At 40.4% G+C, this 23,566-nt stretch overlaps 1 protein-coding gene and 1 non-coding gene across 2 annotated transcripts in view; one reads left to right on the forward strand and one right to left on the reverse strand.

Moving 5' to 3' along the window:
- LOC126091936 (26S proteasome non-ATPase regulatory subunit 12) overlaps positions 1-23,566 on the reverse strand; it is a 101,576-nt gene that overhangs the window by 75,318 nt on the left and 2,692 nt on the right. The window contains exon 5 of the mRNA XM_049907258.1: positions 7,992-8,128. Coding sequence (XP_049763215.1) covers positions 7,992-8,128 — 137 coding nt within the window. The remainder of the gene's footprint in view (positions 1-7,991; positions 8,129-23,566) is intronic.
- Positions 1,163-1,235, forward strand: Trnaa-agc (transfer RNA alanine (anticodon AGC)). The gene has a single exon. It is a non-coding gene; the product is annotated as a tRNA-Ala (tRNA).

Raw genomic sequence — 23,566 nt, forward strand, 5'->3', positions numbered from 1 at the left:
ATTACACATTATGACCCTCTTCAACTGTCGACGGTCTCTGTCAGACAATACACAAGGTCGGCCTGTACACTTTTGCGCTGTACGTGTCCCCTCAGGTTTCCACTTCACTATCACATCGGGAACTATGGACCTATGGATGTTTCGGAGTGTGAAAATCTCATGTACGGACGTATGACACAAGTGACACCCCATCCCCTGACCACGTTTGAAGTCCACAATTTCCGTGGAGCACCCCTTCTGCTCTCTCATGATATCTAATGACTACTGAGGTCACTGATGTGGAGTACCTGGTAGTAGGTGGCAGCACAATTCACCTAATATGAAAAACATATGCTTCTGGGGGTGTCCGGATACTTTTGATCACACAGTGTATATCTCGTATATATTAGATATTTGAGGTCACACTGAGGCTTACCAGCAATCATTCATCACATGACCCATTTGCAACTGAAACAGGGGAAGGGAGAAGTGGCAATGGACACAAAGCATCCTCAATCACTTGCAATAAAGTGGTTTGCAAATATAGATGTAAATATAATTATGATCTCTTATCTCAGCTCTCTGTATGTCATTTTTTATGCCAATTTAATCATTTCAGATTCTAATGTTGTGAAGTCTTTAGTGCACCTGGGAATGACCCAATCCCAAAGCCACTGATGCTGGGACACAAAAAGATGTATCAGGGAACATGTTATTGAGAATGGCCACCACGGGCTATGCATTATTGCTGGCAGTAGCATGTGTAGTAACAGTTTACAGTTCCCCTGAGCAAAAAGATTTCCATCTTACAAGAATTTAAAGCCCATTATTCCCCCTGATAAAAGGCTAATATGATTCAACACTAAAAGTTTTTTTTCAACTGCCTAAGTTTTACATAGATCGAAGCAGACAAAATGAATTAAAATTTGTGCTGCGGCCAGGACTCAAACCTGGGTCTTCTTGCTTGCTAGGCAGAAATGTTAACCATTACACCACCACATTTAATTATAAGATCATAAGATCACCAATGGTACACGCACGTGCCATTACGTCCAATGCTGGGGTGCTTGCCAGTATCGGAGAGCCCTGGCAGTAGTAACAATATGTAAGGGAAAAATGAATTGAAGTTTGCGTTGGGGAGGGCACTCAGTTAGGTAGTTCATGCAGCAATGTTGATCATCGTACTGCGGTGGTGTAATGGTTAGCATTTCTGCCTAGCAAGCAAGAAGACCCGGGTTTGAGTCCCGGCTGCAACACAAATTTTAATTCACTTTGTCCGCTTTGATTATTATGATAATGTTGGAGAACACCGTTATATTACCAATACATATCAGCAGCTTATTTGTGAAAATGTGCAAAAAGACAGTATGGTTAAAGTTTTGACAGGCATTTTGGTAGAAATTTAGATATCATGCTCCTGTTGATGAGCAAATCTGGATAGTTTATGACCAAGTGATGCAAAGAGAGATCAGATTTTTATTTTGGTACTGGTGAAAACAGTCTTCTGAATTAATTTTAATTACAATGTAGTAACATCAAGCACTTTTATATAAAAGCCTTCATGCACATTTCCTTTACCTGTTTTAAAATCGACACTACAAACATGACTTTCAGCATGTACTGAGAGAATTTTCACATTTTGTACTCTTCTTTATGTAGCCTAAATTGCCACAATTCAAATTATTCTCTTTCTTAGATTTTACTATCTTTTCCCCAATGACTGCCACCTTTCTGTTTTTAGTCTTTAGTATTCATTATAACAATCTGAATTACCGTATTTACTCAAATCTAAGCCACACTCGAATCTAAGCCACACCTGAAAAAACGAGACTCGAAATCAAAGAAAAAAACAATTTCCCAAATCTAAGCCGCACCTGAAATTTGAGACTCGAAATTCAAGGGGAGAGAAAAGTTTTAGGCCGCACCTCCATATCAAAACAAAGTTGGTCCATTGTAATATGAGACACAATTTAGGTAGAATGAATGACGATACAGCTATAGTAGTTTCGTTCGAGTCGTAAGCTTAGCAGTTAAGCTTTACCAGGTAGCCATTGCTATGCGTCAGGTGCTCCGTCCGTATTTATACGGGTACCCTTCCTTTTTTTGCGTACTTCGTCTGGTTTGAATTGATTGCTTATTTTTCTTCGATCTGATAAGTGATGTTCTCTTTGTTATAGGTGTTTATGTCACTCGAAGCTTAAAATGCATTACTGTACTGTGTCATGCATTGTTTGCCGCATTCTGATAATGAGTGTTTATGACCTGTTGCCACCCGCGGCATGGCTTGCTTTTGTACACACTACCGCCGCTTACAATTAAAAAAAGAGAGAGGAATCTTATCATTAGCGAAACAATGGCAAGAGACTGCTATTTGTTGTTACTTACACTGCTGCTTTCTTTGATAGTGATCAACAAGAACCAAATAATAGACAGCGTATGATAGAAGATGTTCTGAACGAGAGTTTAGCGAAAATTTTTCTCTGTTTGAAAATCTTTGTGGACGCCTCTTTAGTACATTACATTCTGCACTGAAATTAAGACTCATCTTAGATTTTAAAATCTAGTCAATTGCCGTGCTTCATTTCTGACTCTCTCACTATTAGGCATAAGAATAATACGAATATAACATGACATGATATGTATATTCTTCCGCGTTTGCTGTTGTCTCACTCTAGTTTCACAGTTTATTAGGCAGACAGGATTTAAATGAGTTAGCAGCAAACATGAAAGAATACATGGCAAAATGTTTATATTCGTATTATTCTTATGGTGAAGAGATTACTGCATGCGATTCACAATTCATAAAAGTTCCTATAAGGAACCATCTCTTCTCACAGGTACGAAAAAATTCAGAACGTAGAGTTGGCCATATTGACAAACATCCCAAACAGACTTGCCAGTCGGATTTTTGTAGTACATTGAAATGCTGCTACATTCGAAGATGGAAAATACGGTATTTGTTATTACTTCGTTGGATAATGTATGAAAATGCAGTGGTCGAAACACGAGGAGGAGAAAAAAGCTCGCCTTCCACCTTTTTTTTAAATTTATTTACTCACGCAGAGGGTTTGGTGCCAGTATTTATCTTTGTGCCTCCAAAGCATGCCTGTGTAGCACTACATATATTCGACGGTAAAAGTTAGTAGTGGCGGCACCTACCAACATTTTTCAGAACTTCCGCTTACTTCGCACTCAATTCTAAGCCACACACGATTTTTTGGATTACAAAAACCGGAAAAAAGTGCGGCTTCGATCCGAGTAAATACGGTACGACAGATCGGATTTGTACTGACCACAAAGAGGCAGCAGCAACTAGTTGCAGACTGCTTCATTTAAAACTAGTCAGAGTATCCAGAGGGAACAGTAGCCTCATGTGTGCCAGTTATATGTGTACGAAAAGGAGTGTACGTTTCCTTCTCTGATGAAGGCATTTGTCTGATACCTGAATACCCTCTCTACTTTGAAATAAACCTGAATAACCTCTAATTTGAAATAACGCAGATTGCCACCTAATGCCTCCCCTATGCAGTGAGCCTAGCCCAATTCACATCGTTATTCCATCCTTGATTCTCCATTGTTTATAAGCATTATATATCTTATTCTCCTTGGTTGCCTTCTTTCCATATCCATATCAACTTATGCTAGAGCACTATATGTAATACCTGGACATGGTCCACAGCCTCAAGCCACCAGCACGCCACACTTTGACTAGTCTACCAACAGCAACTGCACAGGCCAGCCACCACAGGCTGTCTGCAGTGGGTCACACAACGTGTGCACACGGCTCAGCATCTGCTGCGCTGTCCTGTCTACTTGAGCACTCCTCCTTACAAGCGCAGTACAGCAGGCACTCGCCCTCATAATAAGTTCATATTTACTGTCAGCAGTTGCTTGTATAAGTACCTGGATTGGTTCTATGTTTGTGTCTATGTTCTCAACTGCTGTTCGCTTGTGGATGGAAGAAGAATAAAGTTTTTTTCATAGTGGCCATGCTAGTGTTTGTGTCTTACAATACGTTGCAAATGGCATTGAGTGTGGTTTTCACTTTGTGCATGCTCAGTTTACTTCTTTGCTCCTTCAGTTCTTCTGACCTTGGAGGTAGTGCTCCCATCTCTCCTTGAGCGGAACAGGCTCTTACAATTGCTACCACAAACTTCTCTGCCACATTGCTTATGCGGTCTTCCACACTGTTGATGTACCTGCTGCCTTTCCCCCTTATGACGACCTGGCCAAAGACGGGAGATATACGAAGAACTGTCTTTGGCAACACTTCCTCACTTTTAGTGTCACTGATGCTACCTCGTGATTTTTAAAAAGCTACTGGTCAGCCTTCCCTCTACGTTGACTAAAGTTTCAGTTAATGCTAAGTCTACCACTGGTATCTACCCTTTACCCTGTCCATACGAGTTATTGGCTAAACTCACTGGGGGCCAGGTTTTGTATGAAGCCTATTTACAGGCTCCATTGAATGAGGATTGTAAACGGCTCCTTGTAATTAATATGTCCTTCGGCTTGTTCTGGGATGCATCAACTATCTTTCTGTCATCCTTGTAGCAGGTGTGTCCACAGAAGAGCATTTACGCAACTTACGCACCTTGTTCAGTCTTATATACCGCAGGGTTGAAATGCAACTTGGCCAAATCACACTTCTTGTGGATGTTGATATTTATTGGGATGGTGTTCAGCCTTCACGCCATTATGTTGTTGCAGTCACAGATCTGCCTTGCCCTACAAACGTAAAGGAGGTCCAAGTTTTTATAGGTCAAATTGCTTACTATTAAAAATTTATCCTGAGTGCGGCTGCATTGACCAATCCCTTCCACGATTTGCTCCATAAGAACATTCCCTTTCAGTGGACGCTGGCCTGCAAACGTGCGTTCACGCCATTGATAGCTAAATTACGTTCTGCTCTGTTTAGCTGCTTTCCATCCCGGCTGCCACCTGGTTTTAGCTATGGATGTCTCTCAGGACGCATTCAGGACTGTTCCGCACATCAATATGTTGATGGTTCAGAATGTCCGACAGCTTGTGCACCAAAATTGCTGAACTCCACTCAGCAGCACTATTCACAAGTTGAAAAGGAAGCATTTGCTATTGACTATGCTCTCAAAAGTTTCATGTGTTCTTGTACAAGGCATCAGTCCCACCTCATTAGTGGCCACAAGCCATTAGTTTAACTGTTTAATCCTCCTGCTTTGTTGCCCACCAAAGCAGCACACCGCCTCCATTGTTGGGTTTTCTTTCTGCCTCACTACAACTATGAAATACATTTTTGGACTATTGTGTAATATGCCAATGCCAATGTGCTGTCCCAGCTTCTGACTGGGCAGGACTCTACATTTGAATGGAATGAACTCCTTTGTTTTCATTTAGATGCTGAGGTGCAATGTGCAGTGGAAGGATACTCTCAGATCACAGCTTAAGTCACTGCAAATCTGGTTTTGCATTAAGTTATTCACATGTAATTCAGCAATGTTGGCCAGACAGGCCTCTGGGCAGGGTTTCTAATCTTGCGTCTAACTATTTTGCCCTCCGCAATGCATTTCAGTATCTGACAGTGGTGATCTCTTAGCTATGGACTGGCAGTTATTCAGGGTTGTGATCCCACACAGCCTCCAGTGGGATGTGCTTCAGCTGCTACATCAGGAAGATTGGGGAGGGCGAGTCCTCATGTACCGAGTTACTGGCCCGTCGGCATGTATTTTGGGCCAGCATTCATGGTGACATTGTGCATGCTGTCACGGCCTGTTCTTAGTATGCCACCCAACAGGCAGCACAGCAGGCTACATTTTTTTCCCGTGGACTAGACTGTAGAGTCCATGGAAAAGCATCCATGCTGATTCTGTGGGATCCTTCCTAAATTCTGCTTGGCTGCTGGTTGTCAACACTTTATAGAAATTTCCATGTGTTAGCCACTCCTTCGATGTCAGCCGTGGTTATGGTTTCAGGACCCCTCGAAAAGTTTGTCTATTGAAGGATTGCCTTGCACGCTCGTGACAGATAATGGTACACAGTTTGTATTTCACGCATTCCCCCCATGTACTCAAAGGCATTCGCCACGTGACTGCTCCTCCTTTTCACTCACAATCTAACGGTGAGGAAGACATTTCATACACATGTTCAAGATTCAAATGTAGAAGTACGTTGTGGACTCCTTCACGGATGACACCTTGACATGCTTCTAGCGTTCCTATACATTTATGCCGATGACAGACAGTGCCTTTGTCACTTGTCCTCTCTTATGGTAATTTGCAGGGGAATACTGCATCAGCAGAGCACCCTTCCCATGAGGGGAAAGGGAGTCTATAACCCCGCATACAATGCTTGGATATGCACCGCGGCATCAGGCTGCCCACGTGCTACACTTTGAACATTGCACCAAAGCCATTTGCTCAGTTTGGCCACAAGAGGTCGCCTGCAGTGGGCCACACAACTTGTGCACACAGCATGGCATGTGACTTGCAGTCTAATGGAACCTTTCCCATTATAAGCACAGTGCAGCAGGCACTCGCCCTTATATTGCATTCGTACTTATTGTCAGCAACTGCTTGTATCAGAACCTGGATTGTTTCTATTTTTGTGCCTATGTTCTCAACAGTTGTTCACCAGTAAATCAAGAGGAATAAACTTTGGTCCATTGCGACCATGCTGTTGTTATTGTCTTACAGCACAACACAACTTTCAATTTTTCTAATAACACATTACAAAAATGTTCCACTCTACTGACTCTGTTCTTACAAATGATTTTCAGAAAGTATTAATACTGAGCAATACAATTCAGCTCATCATACAGAACAAGAAAAACATAAAAAAATGTTAGCCATGGTCAAAATTAAATCTAGTGTATGTTCATTTTTAAAAGAGGGGTGGGATGTAATTTTTCAATAAATAGGATTTTTAAGCAGGCTGTATAAAATACCAGGTGATCAAAATGTCAGTATAAATTTGAAAACTGAATAAATCACAGAATAATGTAGATAGAGAGATACAAATTGACACACATGCTTGGAATGACATGGGGTTTTATTAGAACCAAAAAAATACAAACGTTCAAAAAGTGTCCGACAGATGGTGCTTCATCTGATCAGAATAGCAATAATTAGCATAAAAAAGTAAGAGAAAGCAAAGATTACGTTCTTTACAGGAACTGCTCAATATGTCCACCATTATTCCTCAACAATAGCTGTAGTCGAGGAATAATGTTGTGAACAGCACTGTAAAGCATGTCCGGAGTTATGGTGAGGCATTGGTGTCAGATGTTGTCTTTCAGCATCCCTAGAGATGTCGGTCGATCACGATACACTTGCGACTTCAGGTAACCCCAAAGCCAATAATTGCACGGACTGAGGTCTGGGGACCTGGGAGGCCAAGCATGATGAAAGTGGCGGCTGAGCACACGATCATCACCAAACGACGCGCGCAAGAGATCTTTCACGCATCTAGCAATAGGAGGATGTTTTTTTTTTTTGTTCTAATACAACCCCATGCCATTCCAAGCATGTGTGTCAATTTTTACCTCCCTATTTACATTATACCGTGGTTTATTAAGTTTTCAAATTTATACTGACTTTTTGATCACCCGGTATATTATACTGCAGTGTGCGAAGGTGTCACATAACACAAACATTATTCCAAAATATCTACTGAATGATACAGTGGTAATACTATGACTAATTACAGGTCATGATTGCCTTCCTATAACTCAAATGTGTAACCACAAAGAAGTCACTTTTAGGAAGTGATAATGTCCGCTAATGTGTAAAAAATTACAACAGTACAAAAATTCTTGAGTACTGAGTTGACAATCTCAAAAAAATAAAATTGCTGCATAAAAATGTTACAAGCATTAAACAAAAAATAAAATTTTGGTCTAGTTTAGTTTACAGAATTATTTGTTAATCTTTAGCAAATTATGGAATAAAGCAAAAGTATAACCTTTGCTATGGGAACCTTACTTGTTTATGTTAAAAGCACTCCAGATTTAAATTTTCGGTAATGTGATAAAAGCTTACCTATAGTACTTCAGTTTCAAATCTTGTGTGCCTTCATCATCAAAGAATTTTGTGTTAATTTTCTTTGATATAATCTGTGTTCTTATATAATCCTTTTTGGCCAGGCATAAACGCATCTGCTCCAGAATAAGTTCTACCTACAGGTAAAAACCGTAAGAAACTAATTAATTGCTTTAAAAGTGCTTATTTTTAGAAGCAATATAAATTCAATTCAGATCATGATGACCCTTACAACAAAAGTTTACACCACATTTTCTAACTTTTTTTTAATGCAACAAGATATCAGAAGTACTGGAGACTTCAAGAAACATGATTTTTGTCCCAGACAAATGGAAGAGAAAACCCTGATACCACCTCCCTCTGGAAGTGAGTAGGCAATGCCTGCACAGATATTCTACACATGTCCAACAATGCAAGGTCTGAGTATCCCACAGATTTTGACTTCTTCCATCCAAATGGCCAACAGGCTTTCAGAGGACTTAGTAGTGAGAGGATGGTGGACACACTCATGCTCCTAGAACTAGAAACCATTCCTAAAGGTGGATGCTTCTACTGAGGCCAATGGCACACCAGATACAAGATATGGACGGTAAAAATCTGAGTAAGTTGTATCACTGAATGAAAGAGTGCTAGGAATGATGACACTGAGCACCCCAGCATAGTAAGCAGATTGTCCAAGTTCACATGCCAATATCCAGTACAGACGAAAAGAAAATAGATTAAATATATGAACAAAAACATGTAAATCTACATACATAAAATGGAAATGGACAAGAACAAACTATAAACATAGGAAACTTGAATAGCATAGTAGGGAAAGATAAAGAATTTAGTTGGTAAATGCAAGAAAATAAACAAAATCGGTGAAAACTAACAGCATTCTATGAGCAATTTGACCTCCGGATTTCTAATTCTTTGTATATGAACCATCACTGAAGAATGTATATATGGAAACCTCACAGTGGTAACACAATACCAAATATATTTTGTTATAATCAACCACACATTCAAAAATAGTATCAAAACAGGAAAAATGTTCCCGAGAACAGATGTGGACTCCGAGCAAAATTTACTGATGCAGGCACATACAACAAAGCTGAAGTACATTAAAAGAAGCAACCGCTACTCCCAAACTCCACAAAAACTGGAAAATTCAGCATAAATGTGTCAGAAGAAAATTCTAGAAGAAGAGACCGGAGAAGTAAAGGAGGAAAAGAATAGGAAAGAATGGACAGCATGAAGTAAGTTGTATAAAATTAATAAAAAGAGAAAAGTATAGAGGCTGAAAAAGAAAGTAATAAGATTAACTGATCAGACCAGCAAGGACTGAATGAGGATTTTGTGCAAGGATACTGAAGAAGTGGAAAATTAATGGAAATGTATACAGTAGTTGAGTACCTATCAAACAAAGCTTCAAGAAAAGTCAGCAAAGAGAACTTACTCAACAAAAAATGCAAGGCTGAAGCTTGTGTACAAGAGAACAAGTGAGTACTGAACATATATGTTGAAGAATTATATGCAACGAAAGCATATCATACACCACCACTAAGCAGGAACTGCAATGTAAGGAAACAAATAGTGGCTGACAGATAACACGATGGGAATGGCAAAAGCCATTCAGAAACTGAAGTAGAGGAAAACAATGAACTGTGGTGAAATAACAATAAAATGAAATGATCGTATGGCACTGTTAGCCGGGAGGCCCCATCTGGGGATGTTCAGCCGCCAAGTGCAAGTCTTATTTCAGTCGACGCCACATTGGGTCACTTGTGTGCCAGTGATAAGGATGTAATGATGATGACAAGCATGTTACCAGTCAGCTAAGCAGGCGGACAGTGAAGTACCAGTTGAAACTCTAAAGGCCTTGGGAAATGGAGCAGTATTTAAGTAGACTGACAAATTTTATCCAAACAATATGTGACAAGGGCAATTGACTTCAAGATTTAGTTGAAGCCATTCACTTACTTTTACCCTAGAAAAACAATGCCAAAGAATAAAGATTATAGGACAATTAATTACATGTGAACAATTGAAAAGGCAGTGTATGTGCTTGTACTCAGAAGTTTTCATAGAAAAATTAAGGAAAACATGGTGGACAATCCATTCAGATTCAAGAAAGGAACATCAGATGCTATGAATGGCAAATGATGCTGAAGTAATCAGGAACATATTCATATTCATCTGTTTGACAGGCTGAGGAAAAGCTTGGGACAGATTTGACTGGACTAATCTCCTGAAGAGTTTGAAAGACATTCATGTATAATGAAAGGGCAGAAGGCTAACAAAGGAACTGAACACAAGACATAAGGTGGTAGTAAGTATTGTCGATGAGGAAACAAATGAGATGGGCCCTGGAAGAGGTATTAAGAAAAGCGTATTGGCCATCAACACTTTTCAACATTCATGGTAAGAAACATACGGCCAAAGCAGTACAAGAAGCGACAGAAATGACAGAAGAAGAGGAATAATACCAGAAGAGTAGGGAGTGAGGATAAAAATAAGAACAACCAAAGAAATGAGAATCAATAAACATGAAGTTTCCATCAAAACATCATTGGAAGGAAAGACCTTGGATCACGCAAAATCTTTTATGTACTTAGTAGTCAGGTGACAGAAAATGCATGCTGTTTGAGGAAAATAAAAAGCAGACTATCTATGCCTAAAATAGTACATAACTGAGGATAAAGGAGATCACTTACCACATAGCAGCTAAGTGTTCAGTCATTGACAGGCACACAACTTGCTAGCTTTCAGAATAAAAAATTCTTTGTGGTGCTAGGGACAGTGTGTGCATGCCCCCCCCCCCCCCCCACACACACACACACATGCATGTCCCTATGTTGTATTGGATGTATACACAAGCCAGTATAATGTAGGGGTTAGGGGCAAAAGTAGGAGCGAGCGAGCGTGTGTGTGTGTGTGTGTGTGTGTGTGTGTGTGTGTGTGTGTGTTTGGGGGGGGGGGGCAGAGGTAGGGGGAGGGGGGAGTGGCTGCTATTCAGTGAGTGGTCTCTTTTACTATTAAATTATTTACATTCTATCACAACTTTCCTATTATATTTTCAGAGTGAAAAACAAGAATGACTACACCAGGCATGGCATTCACCTATTTATGCAAGGAAACAAGGAAAATAGAAGCTGTGCAGGCATTTACAGAATATAGTCAAGATCAGAGGGTCGGAGCCTGCACCACCTACTGTTTATTGTGAGGACAGAGGAATGGCTGGGATTGCCTGCTAAGACAGTACCACCAGCAGCAGGGACTGAGGTCACAGCACAAAATAAGTTCAAATATCTATTGAGATCAGTCAGACCTCGATGCCGCCTACTTCATTGGGAGCAGAACTATCTGCATCAGCTGGAGGTGACTGATGTTTCATAGACCAACCAGCACCCAGAATCATCAGGAACTGAGTCAGAATCATGTGTAGAAGGCTGGCCAGCAACAGAGGAGGAGATACAGTGCAAAAGCACAACATACAAGATGCCTATGCAACAGGATTTTTTACACATATAGTCAGGAAAAAGGCGAAACGGTATGTACGAATACAAAGGTACATGTTTCTGAATCTCACATCAAACTATTCAGTATGCTATGAGGAAAGCAGAAGAGAGATAAGTGCTTACTGGTTTTGAGGCACACAATGTTTTAATTATCAGAGCATGGTCTGACACACAGCAGATTAAGAGCTTACAATGTAATTGGGTTTCAAGGAAGAGTACAGAGATGAGGAAGAGTACAGAGATGTTTTTTTTGTATTGTAGGCTAAGTTACAGGGACATTAATGCTAGATTCTTGGATTATACAGATCTTCAGGCAGCTCTGTCGATAGTTTTCCCAGAGAGATAGATGCCTTTCTTGTAAATGTGGTGAGGGATTTCCAATACATTATAATGGTAGGAGATACAAATATTAACACATCAAAGTAAATTCTTATACTTAGGCACTTCTGTGATGTACAAAGCACTCTCAATTCAAAACTAAAAGTCAATTGCCCTATTTGATAATGATACTTGCAAGTCATTGATGGAACATGTTATTACAAATGTATCAAAGAACATGATTTATGCACAAGTTACAGACACTGCAATGCCAGACCAGTACCGACTACTAATAGATAATTGCACTACAGGGCAGGGTTATGATATTTTTGTGGAACTAAGATTGACAAATATATCAAATATGAATTTGCTAAATAAAATGCTTGAAACATAAATCTGGTCAGACATTACCACTGCTTGTTTTTCAGCACAGAGATGGGACGCAGATTATCACCCATGTTTCACATCCAGACATGGCTACACACCATAGAAATACTCTCTGGAAAGACTTCCCGACACTTAAATCTGTACGTGATTTTAACGAATTTCTTTCCTTCAAAAATGCTTTTCTTGCCATTTCCAGTCTCCATTTTATATGCTCTCTACTCTGTCCATCATCAGTTATTTTGCTGCCCAAACAGCAAAACTCATCTACTACTTTAAGTGTCTCATTTCCTAATCTAATTCCCTCAGCATCATCTGATTTAATTCGACTACATTCCATTATCCTCATTTTGCTTTTGTTGATGTTCATCTTATATCCTCCTTTGAAGACACTGCCCTTCCGTTAAACTGCTCTTCCAAGTCCTTCGCTGTCTCTGGCAGAAACAAAATGCCAACGATGAACCTCAAAGGTTTTATTTTTTCTACCTCAACTTTAATTCCCAATCGAAATTTTTCTTTCGTTTAGTTTACTGCTTGCTCAAAATACAGATTGAATAACATTGGCGATGGGCTACAACACTGCCTCACTCCCTTCTCAACCACTGCTTGCCTTTCAACTCTTGTGACTATTGTTTGGTTCGGTAAAAGTTGCAATAGCCTTTTGCTCTCTCTATTTTATCCCCACTATCTTTAGAATTTCAGAGAAAGTATTCCAGTCCCACAATAAACAGGAAAAAAGCAGGAGATCACTGGATTACTCCAGAATTATAAGTATCAGAGAGGAACCAAATCTGGTTTATTGTTGATATAAAATAAAATAAAATTTACTCAAAAAGATGTTGCATATTGTTAAGAAAAAGATCTATAAAGGATTATTAAGAGATTCAGAATTTAGATATTTCACTAACACACTTGTACATGTTGTAAATGTAAAAAACCACTTTTTGGAACTTAAAATGTTTTTTGCTTTATTCTAAAGCATCTTAAGTGGTCACTGTGACATTATTGTTATTTCCTTTAACAATTTTGTTTGCTAGTATCACAAACAGTTCACAAGCTTTACTTACTACTGTAAACAGTGTTAATTCTTATCATTAGTTACAGTTTGTTGGTTGTTTACATCATTCTTCCTGTTGTTCCACATGTATGTGCCAAATTTTAGCAGACAGAATTTTCCTTGTACTAAATCTATTCAAGTTTCTGTGGCGCAAAAAACCACTGTCATAATGTCATTTTGTGTGTTTTGTTTAGCTACTGCAGGACATGTTCAATCTTCACCCACAATTAATTCTCCTTTAAAGGCATTACCTACAAACAAATCCAGAGTGCAGCTATGGGCACCCACATGACACCATCCCATGCCAACCTATTCATGGAGCATCTAGGGAATCCTTCCTAATCACCCAGAATCCCAAACTCCTCATCTGGTTCAGATTCACTGATGACATCTTCATGATCTGGATCAAGGGTGAGGACACCCTAATCACATACCTCCAGAACCTCACCATTTCTCACCCTTTCGTTTCACCTGGTTCTACTCAACCGCCCACAGTCACCCTCCTCAATGTTGACCTCTACCTCAAAGATGACTATATCAGTACCTCTAGCCATGTCAAACTTACCAACCATCAGCAATACCTCAAATTCACAGCTGCCACCCATTCCATACCAAGAAGTCCATTCCATACAGCATATGTAGCAACGAGCTTTCCCACTCAAAATATACTGTGGGTCTAACTGAGGCCGGTACAGATTGCAATTACCCTCCCAACCTTGTACAAAAACAGATATACCATACGTTATGTTTCCAGCACCCGATACCTCTCAGAGCCCCACTGTCTGGCCACAGAGAAGTATTCTCCTTGTGACTCAGTACCACCCAGGACTGGAGCAACTGAATTACATTCTCTGCCAGGGTTTTGACTACCTCTCGTCGTGCCTGAAATGAGACATGTGCTGCCCACTATGCTTCTTAGTCCTCCGACAGTGGTATTCTGCCGCCCACAGAACTTATACAATATCCTCATTCATCCCCTACACAACCGCTGCTCCCAACCCCTTGCCTCATGACTCAAATCCCCGTAATAGATCTAGACGCAAGACCTGTCCCATACATCCTCCCACCACCCGTCCTGTCACAAACATCACCTACCCCATCAAAGGTCACGCTACATGCGAAACCAGTCATGTAATCTACAAGCTAACCTGCAACCACTGTGCCACATTCTTTGTGCGCATGAAAACCAACAAGCTGTCCATGTACATGAATGGCCACTAACACACTGTGGCCAAGAAACAAGTGGACCACACTGTTGACGAGCACACCACCCATTATTACATCCTTCATTTCAATTACTGCTTCACAACCTGAGCCATCTAGATCTTTCCCACTAACACCAGCTTTTCTGAATTGTGCAGGTGGGGACTCTCCCTTCAATATGCCCTATGTTTCCATGTCATCTGGTCTCAACCTTCATTAGTCATTGTCCTTACCCATCTAGCTGCTTCCCTGTTCCCATTCCAGCACTACACAAGTCCTCTATTCCACCAAAGCACCCAGTATTTTTACTTCTCCCCTCTCCCGCAACCCCCCTGCCCCCCATCCCTCTTCCCTGCCCTCTGTAACCTCCCGACTGCACCTAACTGCCCCACTCTCCACATTGTCCGTACACACTCCCAGCAGCACTTTACTGTCCCCTCCTCCTCCCCACCCCAGCCTCCTCCTTACCCCACCTGGTTATCTCTACCATAATGCCCTGCTGCATGCAGTATGCCTCCAGCTGCCAGTGACTGTGGTCGTGTGTGTGTGTGTGTGTGTGTGTGTGTGTGTGTGTGTGTGTGTGTGTGTTTACTACTGTGTGTATAAATTATTGCTTTACTATGGTACAGTGGTGGATGATGTAGGGTGAGGATAGTGCCTAGATTGCGATATTATTTTGTGGTTTCTAGGACTATGCCTATAGAGTATGTTTTATTATTTTAAATAATGTCTGGTTGCTGATCTCTGTCTGGTGGTTTGTTGTGTGTTTCTTCTCTATTATTGCTTTTGGAATTTAGAAGTTCTCTTGTAGGTTAGGAGATGTTTCTTGTTGCTGAACCTGAATATTTTGCATGTCCTTTTGTATTGTGGTAGGGCGTGGTCTTCTTGCTAGAGGTGTTCTGCAAATGCTGAATGGTTGGTGCCATATTTCTAGGCTGTTTTGTGTCCCTTATACCTTTCTCAAAAGTTCTGCCCATCTGTTCTAAGTGTAGAGCATCACAACTTTTCCACTGGAATTGGTGAATTTTTTGTACATGTTAGGGTGACCTTGCTTTATTAAACATTTCTGTATAGAGTTCCTGCTCTAGTATGCTATTTTTATTCCCTGTTTCTTGAGGATGTTCCCAATTCTGCGTGTGTGCTTCCATACGTAACTGTGTACCAGCTTGACTCGTGTCCCACCACTACCAAAACAAACAAAAGATGAATACATCCCCCATTAACAAAACTAAACACATGAAATGGCGACATGACAGTGGTTCTTTAATACACTGAAACATTAATATATTTAGCACCGTGAAAGTGCTGTGTGCTGAAATCTAACACATACATGCGAAAGGCACGAAGAATGATGTAAAAAATAAATAAATAAAAAAAATTAAGTAAAAATATGAATTACACTGAAACTTTATTGGCAGATTAAAACTGTGTGTCAGACCGAGACTCGAATTCGGGAACTTTGACTTTCATGGCCAAATGCTCTATTGACTGAACTACACATTCATGACTCATAAACCATCCTCACAGCTCTACATCTGCCAGTATGTCATCTCCTACCTTCTAATGTTCACAGGGAAATGTTCTTAGGGAAATTCTGGTTGACGTAAATGGAGTTCATTCCCTATCTGTCCTAAATATAACATGCCCCCACCCCCTATAAAAGAGAAAACTTCTGTCTAGTGTGACCACAAGTCTCCCCACACCCTCACAGTGGTTGTGCAAAAGGCTGGTGCAGGCCCAACCAAAATTTTCTTGTCCCACCCACATAAGACATCGATATTTTAGAATCAAAGTACAAAGTCGAACTTTATTTTATAAAACTAAAGTAACTTGTATACATTTATAGGCACTCTGTAAATTTTTTACACACTTTTGTATTGTCTCATATGAAACCTGTATACATTTATAGGCACTGTAAATTTTTTACACACTTTTGTATTGTCTCATATGAAACCGGTAAAATAAAACAAATATCTCTGAAATGGATGACGTAGTTAATATGATCCATCCACTGACCGGTACATGCTGAACAACCTTGATTTTCATGGTGAATCGTACATGATGTTGAATGTGAACATAGTAGCATGGCAAATGTCCTGTTGTAGTTGCTGTTGTTGAGGTCTTCAGACACAGACTAGTTTGATGCAGCTCTCCATGCTACTGTATCCTGTGCAAGCTGCTTCATCTCCCAGTAACTACTGCACCCTACCTCCTTCTGAAACCGCTTAGTGTATTCATCTCTCGGACTCCCTCTATGATTTTTACCATCCACGCTGCCCTCCAATACTACATTGGTGACCCTTGAAGCCTCAGAACATGTCCTACAAACCGATCTCTTCTTATAGTCAAGTTGTGCCACAAATTCCTCTTCTCTCCAATTCTATTCAGTACCTCCTCATTAGTTACATGAACTACCCATATAATCTTCAGCATTCTTCTGTAGCACCAAATTTCTTGTCTAAATTACTTATCATCCACGTTTAACATCCATACATGGCTACACTCCATACAAATACTCAGAGAAGACTTCCTGATAGTTAAATCTATACTCGATGTTAACAAATTTCTCTTCTTCAGAAACACTTTTCTTGCCATTGCCACGCTACATTTTATGTCCACTCTACTTCGAACATCATCAGTTATTTTGCTTTCCAAATAGCGAAACTCGTCTACCACTTTAAGTGTCTCATTTTGTAATCCAATTCCCTCAGCATCACTTGATTTAATTAGACTACATTCCATTACACTCGTTTTGCTTTTGTTCATTTTACATCCCCCTTTCAAGACACTGTCCATTCCGTTCAACTACTCTTCCAGGTCCTTCGCTGTCCGACAGAATTACGTCATCGACAAACATCAAAGGTTTTATTTCTTCTCCATGGATTTTAATTCCTACTCCAAATTTTTCTTTGGTTTCCTTTACTGCTTGCTCAATATACAGATCAAATAACATTGGCAATGGCTACAGCCCTGTCTCACTCCCTTCCAACCACTGCTTCCCTTTCACGCCTCTCAACTCATAACTGGCATCTGGTTCCTGTACAAATTGTAAATAGCCTTTGGCTCCCTGTATTTTACCCCTGCTACCTTCACAATTTGAAAGAGAGTATTCCAGTCAACATTGTCAAAAGATTTCTCTAAGTATAAAAATGCTAGAAATGTAGGTTTGCCTTTGCCTAATCTATCTTAGAAGATAAGTCGAAGGGTCAGTATTGCCTCACATGTTCCAACATTTCTACGGAATCCAAACTGATCTTCCGCGAGGTTGACTTCTACCAGTTTTTCCATTTGTCTGTAATGAATGTGTGTTAGTATTTTGGAGCCATGACTTATTAAACTGATAGTTTGGCAATTTTCACACCTGTCAACAACTGCTTTCTTTGGGATTGGAATTATTACATTGTTCCTGAAGTCTGAGGGTATTTTGCCTGTCTCATACATCTTGCTCACCAGATGGTAGAGTTTTGTCAGGGCTGGCTAGAATGTTGTCTACTCCCGGGGCCTTGTTTCGACTCAGGTCTTCCAGTACTCTGTCAAATTCTTCGCGCAGTATTGTATCTCCCATTTCATCTTCACCTACGTCCTCTTCTATTTCAATAATACTGCCCTCAAGTACATTGCCGTTGTACAGACACTCTATATACTTCTTCCATCTTTCTGCTTTCCCTTCTTTGCTTAGAACTTGCATTCCATCTGAGCTCTTGCTATTCATACAAGGATCTTACCCCTGGTGATATATTATCCCCAGGATTCAACCATTGACCTCCTGCATGCTAACCCAAAACTCTATCCACTGCACCAACTGTATAGCATGACTAATATGCGCTGACAGAGATAGTTACCATACATGTGGTTACAGTGTTGCCAGATTGCCACTCTAAGATCCCTTTTTTGCCAGATTTATTCGCCAGCCAAAATTTTGTGAAACATTTTTTTAATCGCTGGCATGTGAGGAATCGCGCTGCGAAGCCCGAGTGCACGAATTTCGCTTCACCCTATATAGAAATTATTGCTGATGTACTTTCATATACAGCTCTTCAGGAGGGGCCCAAAGAGATTATTATGAATCGAAAGATAGTTCCAATAAGGGAGATTTTTTTAGACTTAATGAAACTTATAGGGAAAACCAATCCAAGTGTTAGGAAAAAACACACGACATACAAACTGAAAATCTTAGAACCACAATGGTTGATGAGTCAAAAGTCAAGAGATAGTTCAAAAATGGAGCAAGTATCAACTCTCATACAGTAATACTCAAATGGTAACATGCACCTTTTCTAAAAATGGTAGAATTAATTTAAATTACTGTGTTTCACAAGCATATGGAAGGAACTGTCATTACGAGTGGTTCTCGTGCAGGGAAGTCCCACAGGCCACTTACACACACTGTTCCCAATTGGCACACCAATTTCAAAAACCGCAGTCAAGATGATGATATTTGCAGATGAAACTAGTGTAATGGTGAGTGATGTTAAAAAATTTCTGTCCACTACAACTGATCAAATCCTCCAATATTTAATTTGGGATGACGAATCGAAACCGAGGTCTCCATGTGGCTACTGGACGGAAATGCGTTAGGAAGGGTACAATGCACTAAACTGTTAGGAATGTATGTTGATCAAGACAAACTGGAAAGACCATGTAACTAAACTCTTTCAGAGTCTACGTTTTGCGTGTTTTGCTCTGAGAATTATTTCTAAAGTTTGTTTATCAGATGGTGCTACAGTAGCTTATTTTTGTTACTTCCAGACCCTTGCGGCTTACGGAACAGTTTTCTAGGGTAAAATTAATAGTCAGTTAAGTGAAATAAATACATGACAGGAAAGGTCTATCCAAATTTTGTCAAACACCTCTGCTAGGGCTCACTGTAAGCCCCTATTTAAACAGTTGTATTTGCTTACTGTACATACATTAATGTGTTGATGACAAGAGCTAGACTTGACAATCTACAAATGAAATCCAGTTACCACAGTTATGACTTTGGTGTCATTCTTTATAATACACTGCCAACATACATAAAGATGTTGGGGAAGCAGAGCAGAGTTAAGACCATTTCTTGTTGAGAAGTGTTTCTAGAATGTAACTGATCATGTGAGCATACAGTACTATTAAGGTCTCATTTATTGTTAAGTTCTTTTGATTCTCTTAACTGCTGTACAATCTATGTTTTTTGTCTTTGTGAAGACTGGTTCTGCTGCTGGTTTTTTGCCCCAAATAGACGGTGGTCTTCCAAAGTGTTCAATTTTAAATTCTGGAATAATTACAAGAATCACTTGTCTGAAGCAAAGCTGGAAAATTTTATGGACAAACAAATGTTACTGCAATTGGGACAAAATTGTTCACGCAATGCTGTATCATTGGAGACAGAAATTAAGATATTAAAAAATCTTCTCATGGGGCACAAATAGCAAACCAGAGCATTGCTCAAGTTGTTGGAGCTATATAAACTTGTTTTGCGTGATTTTTACAGATTAAGTCAAATACTAATGATTATTCCAACAATCTCAGCATCATGTAAAAGCTGCATTTGTGTGATTGCATTAGGTAAATATTTGTTTGAGGAATTCTTTGTCTGATGAATGCCAAAGGGTTTTTTTTTTTTTTTTTTTTTCTTTTTTCTTCCCCCCCCCCCCCCCCTTATTGGGCTGTGGACTGTGACAAATAAAACACACACATACACACACACATTCTCTCTCTCTCTCTCTGAAGATTCTTTATTAGGTTATTTAGATTTAGTGGAAAGTGGCATACGACATGATGAAAGATGGTGGTGGGAGCAAATGAGAGCCTCGAATTTCTGGCCACAGCAATAACTGGTAACGCTGTAGAAATAAAATGTTAATTGACTGTCTCATAAGTCACTATTATTATTATTTTATTAACTCATTTATACAAATTAATTGTCCACTGTATTTTTAACAATATTCTTCCCTACGTGGAATGGTTTTAGTGTGTATTACTGTTTGCTTAAGATATCAATAAAAAGAGAGAAGTCATCACTGGTTTTATAAATTACTACAATGAATTTCAACGTTTATGCCATAACCTTCAAGTGGTACATTCTTAAATTACATTGATTTACATTTCATTTGCCTGCAACAAGTGAATACAACACCAAGTTAAGTCATCGTGATATTTTGAAACTTCTAGCAATTTTGTCTACATCAGAAAAGCTATCAATATCAGAGAAGGAAAGTTGCTACTCACCATATTGAGAAGATGCTGAGTCGCGATAGGCACAATAAAAAGTTTCACACAATTATAGCTTTCGGCCAAAAAGGCCTTTGTCACAGCATTAGACACACACACACACACACACACACACACACACACACACACACACACACAGGCACGCGCGGGCGCCTGCAGTCTCAGAGAGCTGAAACTACACTGTGAGCAGCAGCAGCACCAGTGCATGATGGGAGTGGCGACTGGGTGGGGGTAAGGAGGAGGCTGGGGTGGGGAGGGGGAGGGATAGTATGGTGGGAGTGGCGGACAGTCAAGTGTTGCAGTTTAGACAGAGGGCAGGAGACAAGGTGTGGAGGGGGGAGGGAGCAAGTAGCGGAAAGGAGAGAAATAAAAAGAAATTAAAAGACTGGGTGTGGCGGTGAAATGACAGCAGTGCAGTGCTGGAATGGGAACAGGGAGGGGGCTGGATGAGTGAGGACAGTGACTAACAAAGGTTGAGGCCAGGGGGGGTTACGGGAACGTAGGATGTAATTGCAGGGAAAGTTCCCACTTGCACAATTCAGAAAAGCTGGTGTTGGTGGGAAGGATCCATATGGCACAGGCTGTGAAGCAGTCACTGAGGTCAGGTATATCATGTTTGGCAGTGTGTTCAGCAACAGGGGGTCCACTTGTTTTTTGGCCACATTTTGTCGGTGGCCGTTCATGCAGACAGACAGCTTGTTGGTTGTCATGCCTACATAGAATGCAGCACAGTGGTTGCAGCTTAGCTTTCACACGTAGCCCTGCCTTTGATGGGATAGGTGACGTTAGTGACTGGACTGGAGTAGGTGGTGGTGGCAGGATATATGGGACAGGTCTTGCATCTAGGTCTGTTACAGGGGTATGAGTCATGAGGTAAGGGATTGGGAGCAGGGGTTGTATACGGATGGACGAATATATTGTGTAGGTTCTGTGGACGGTGGAATACCACCAGTAGGAGGGCTGGGAAGGATAGTGGGCATGACATTTCTCATTTCAGAGCACGACGAGAGGTAATCGAAACCCTGGCGGAGAATGTAATTCAGTTGTTCCAGTCCCGGATGGTACTGAGTTAGGAGGGGAATGCTCCTCTGTGTCCTGCCCACTATCCTTCCCACTCCTCCTACTGTGGTATTCCGCCGTCCACCGAACCTACACAATATACTCGTCCATCCTTACACAAGCCCTGCTCCCAATCTCTTACCTCATGCCTCATACCCCTGTAATAGACTGGCTTCAACCTTCGTTAGTCACTGTCCTCACCCATCCAGTCCCCACCCTGTTCCCATTCCAGCACTACACAGCTGTCATTTCATCGACACACCGTCTTTTAAATTCTTTTATTTCTCTTCTTTCTGCTACTTACCCCCTCCCCTCTCCGCAACTTCTCTCCTGCCCTCCGTCTAAACTGCAACACTTCACTGTCTGCCACTCCCACCATATTATCCCTCCCCCTCCCCACCCCAGCCTCCTCCTTACCCCCACCCAGTCGCCACTTCCATCATGCACTGGTGCTGCTGCTCACAGTGTAGTTTCAGCTCTCTGAGACTGCAGACGTGTGTGCAAGTTACGTACTGCTGACAAAGGCCTTTATGGCCGAAAGCTATAACTGTGTGAATCTTTTTGTTGTACCTATCGCGACTCAGCATCTCTGCTACGTGGTGAGTAGCAACTTTCCTTCTCTGGTATTGTCACATTCCATCCTGGATTTTCCATTGTTTCAGAAAAGTTATCCATATTTTTAATAAAATGTTTCTGACACTGAAAACAAAAATCAACATTGTTTGCTCCCCCCGCCCCCAAATAAAAAGGTAATGAGATAGAATTTTCAACAGGTTGTGACAAACAAGGTGATGCCCTTAACTAAAGAAAAATTGGCACACACAAGTTCAATGCGCTGAAAATATCATGGATGTATAGCCACTTTATGAAATTTTATCTTGTTCCTGCAGAGGATAAATGCACAGAATAACTGTACATAAATTTAATCTGTATTACAAACAAAATTTGGCATTTTTATAATGAATTTAATGGTGGAATGTCAATAAATTAATATGGTATTTTAAACTACATTTTGTTCTTCATATTTATCCACATGAACTCTAGATCTGGCGCACCCACTTTAAAATCTGGCCACGTGAGACATGCCAGAGCTGTCCCTGCTAACTTGGTATTATTATTTTTTTTATATTTGTTTATGAATGCTACAGACATACTTCCTTGTCAATTGAAGCGATGACATCTGAACATGAGTCCATGATCATATTCTGGCACTTTATTTTATAGATCCATCTTGATCATGCAAACTTTTGCCCTTCACTATTACCAGTTCCGGCTACTGCCATCTTCAGATCTTGTGCTGCTGGATATTCTGGAGAACAGCAATAGCAGCACAAGATCTGAAGATGGCAGAAGCTGAAACCAGTAGTAGTGCAGTGTAAAAGTTTGTGTGATCAAGATGGACCTGTAAAATAAAATTCTTTCTTGTGGTGGGTCTAAGTTTAATGTTTGATTAGAAAGTGGTACAGCGATCTCTTGTTGATAGAGCTAACAAAAATACGAGATTAGTCTCAAGTATAGTAAAACGTCTAGACTAGATTGGCATGATAATAACCTGCTCTTTGAAATTATAGAGAGAAATATTTGATACTAGTTGTCAGCTTTAGCTAATGACATAGGAAATATCTGACAAATGTAAACAATATGGAGAGTATAATGTAATATCAACTGAGATTTTTTGAAATGGGCTACACAACAGATCAGTCTGTAACCACAATCAGGTTTCCGAATTTCACATTTACTGGCTCTGCTAACTCTCAACCAAACTGTCACTTCCAACATAACCTACACCTTGGGCTAAGCTACAGATCTATCACCACAACAAGGTTTTTTTGCTTTAAGAT

Source organism: Schistocerca cancellata, chromosome 7, assembly GCF_023864275.1.
Source record: "Schistocerca cancellata isolate TAMUIC-IGC-003103 chromosome 7, iqSchCanc2.1, whole genome shotgun sequence".
NCBI lineage: Eukaryota > Metazoa > Arthropoda > Insecta > Orthoptera > Acrididae > Schistocerca > Schistocerca cancellata.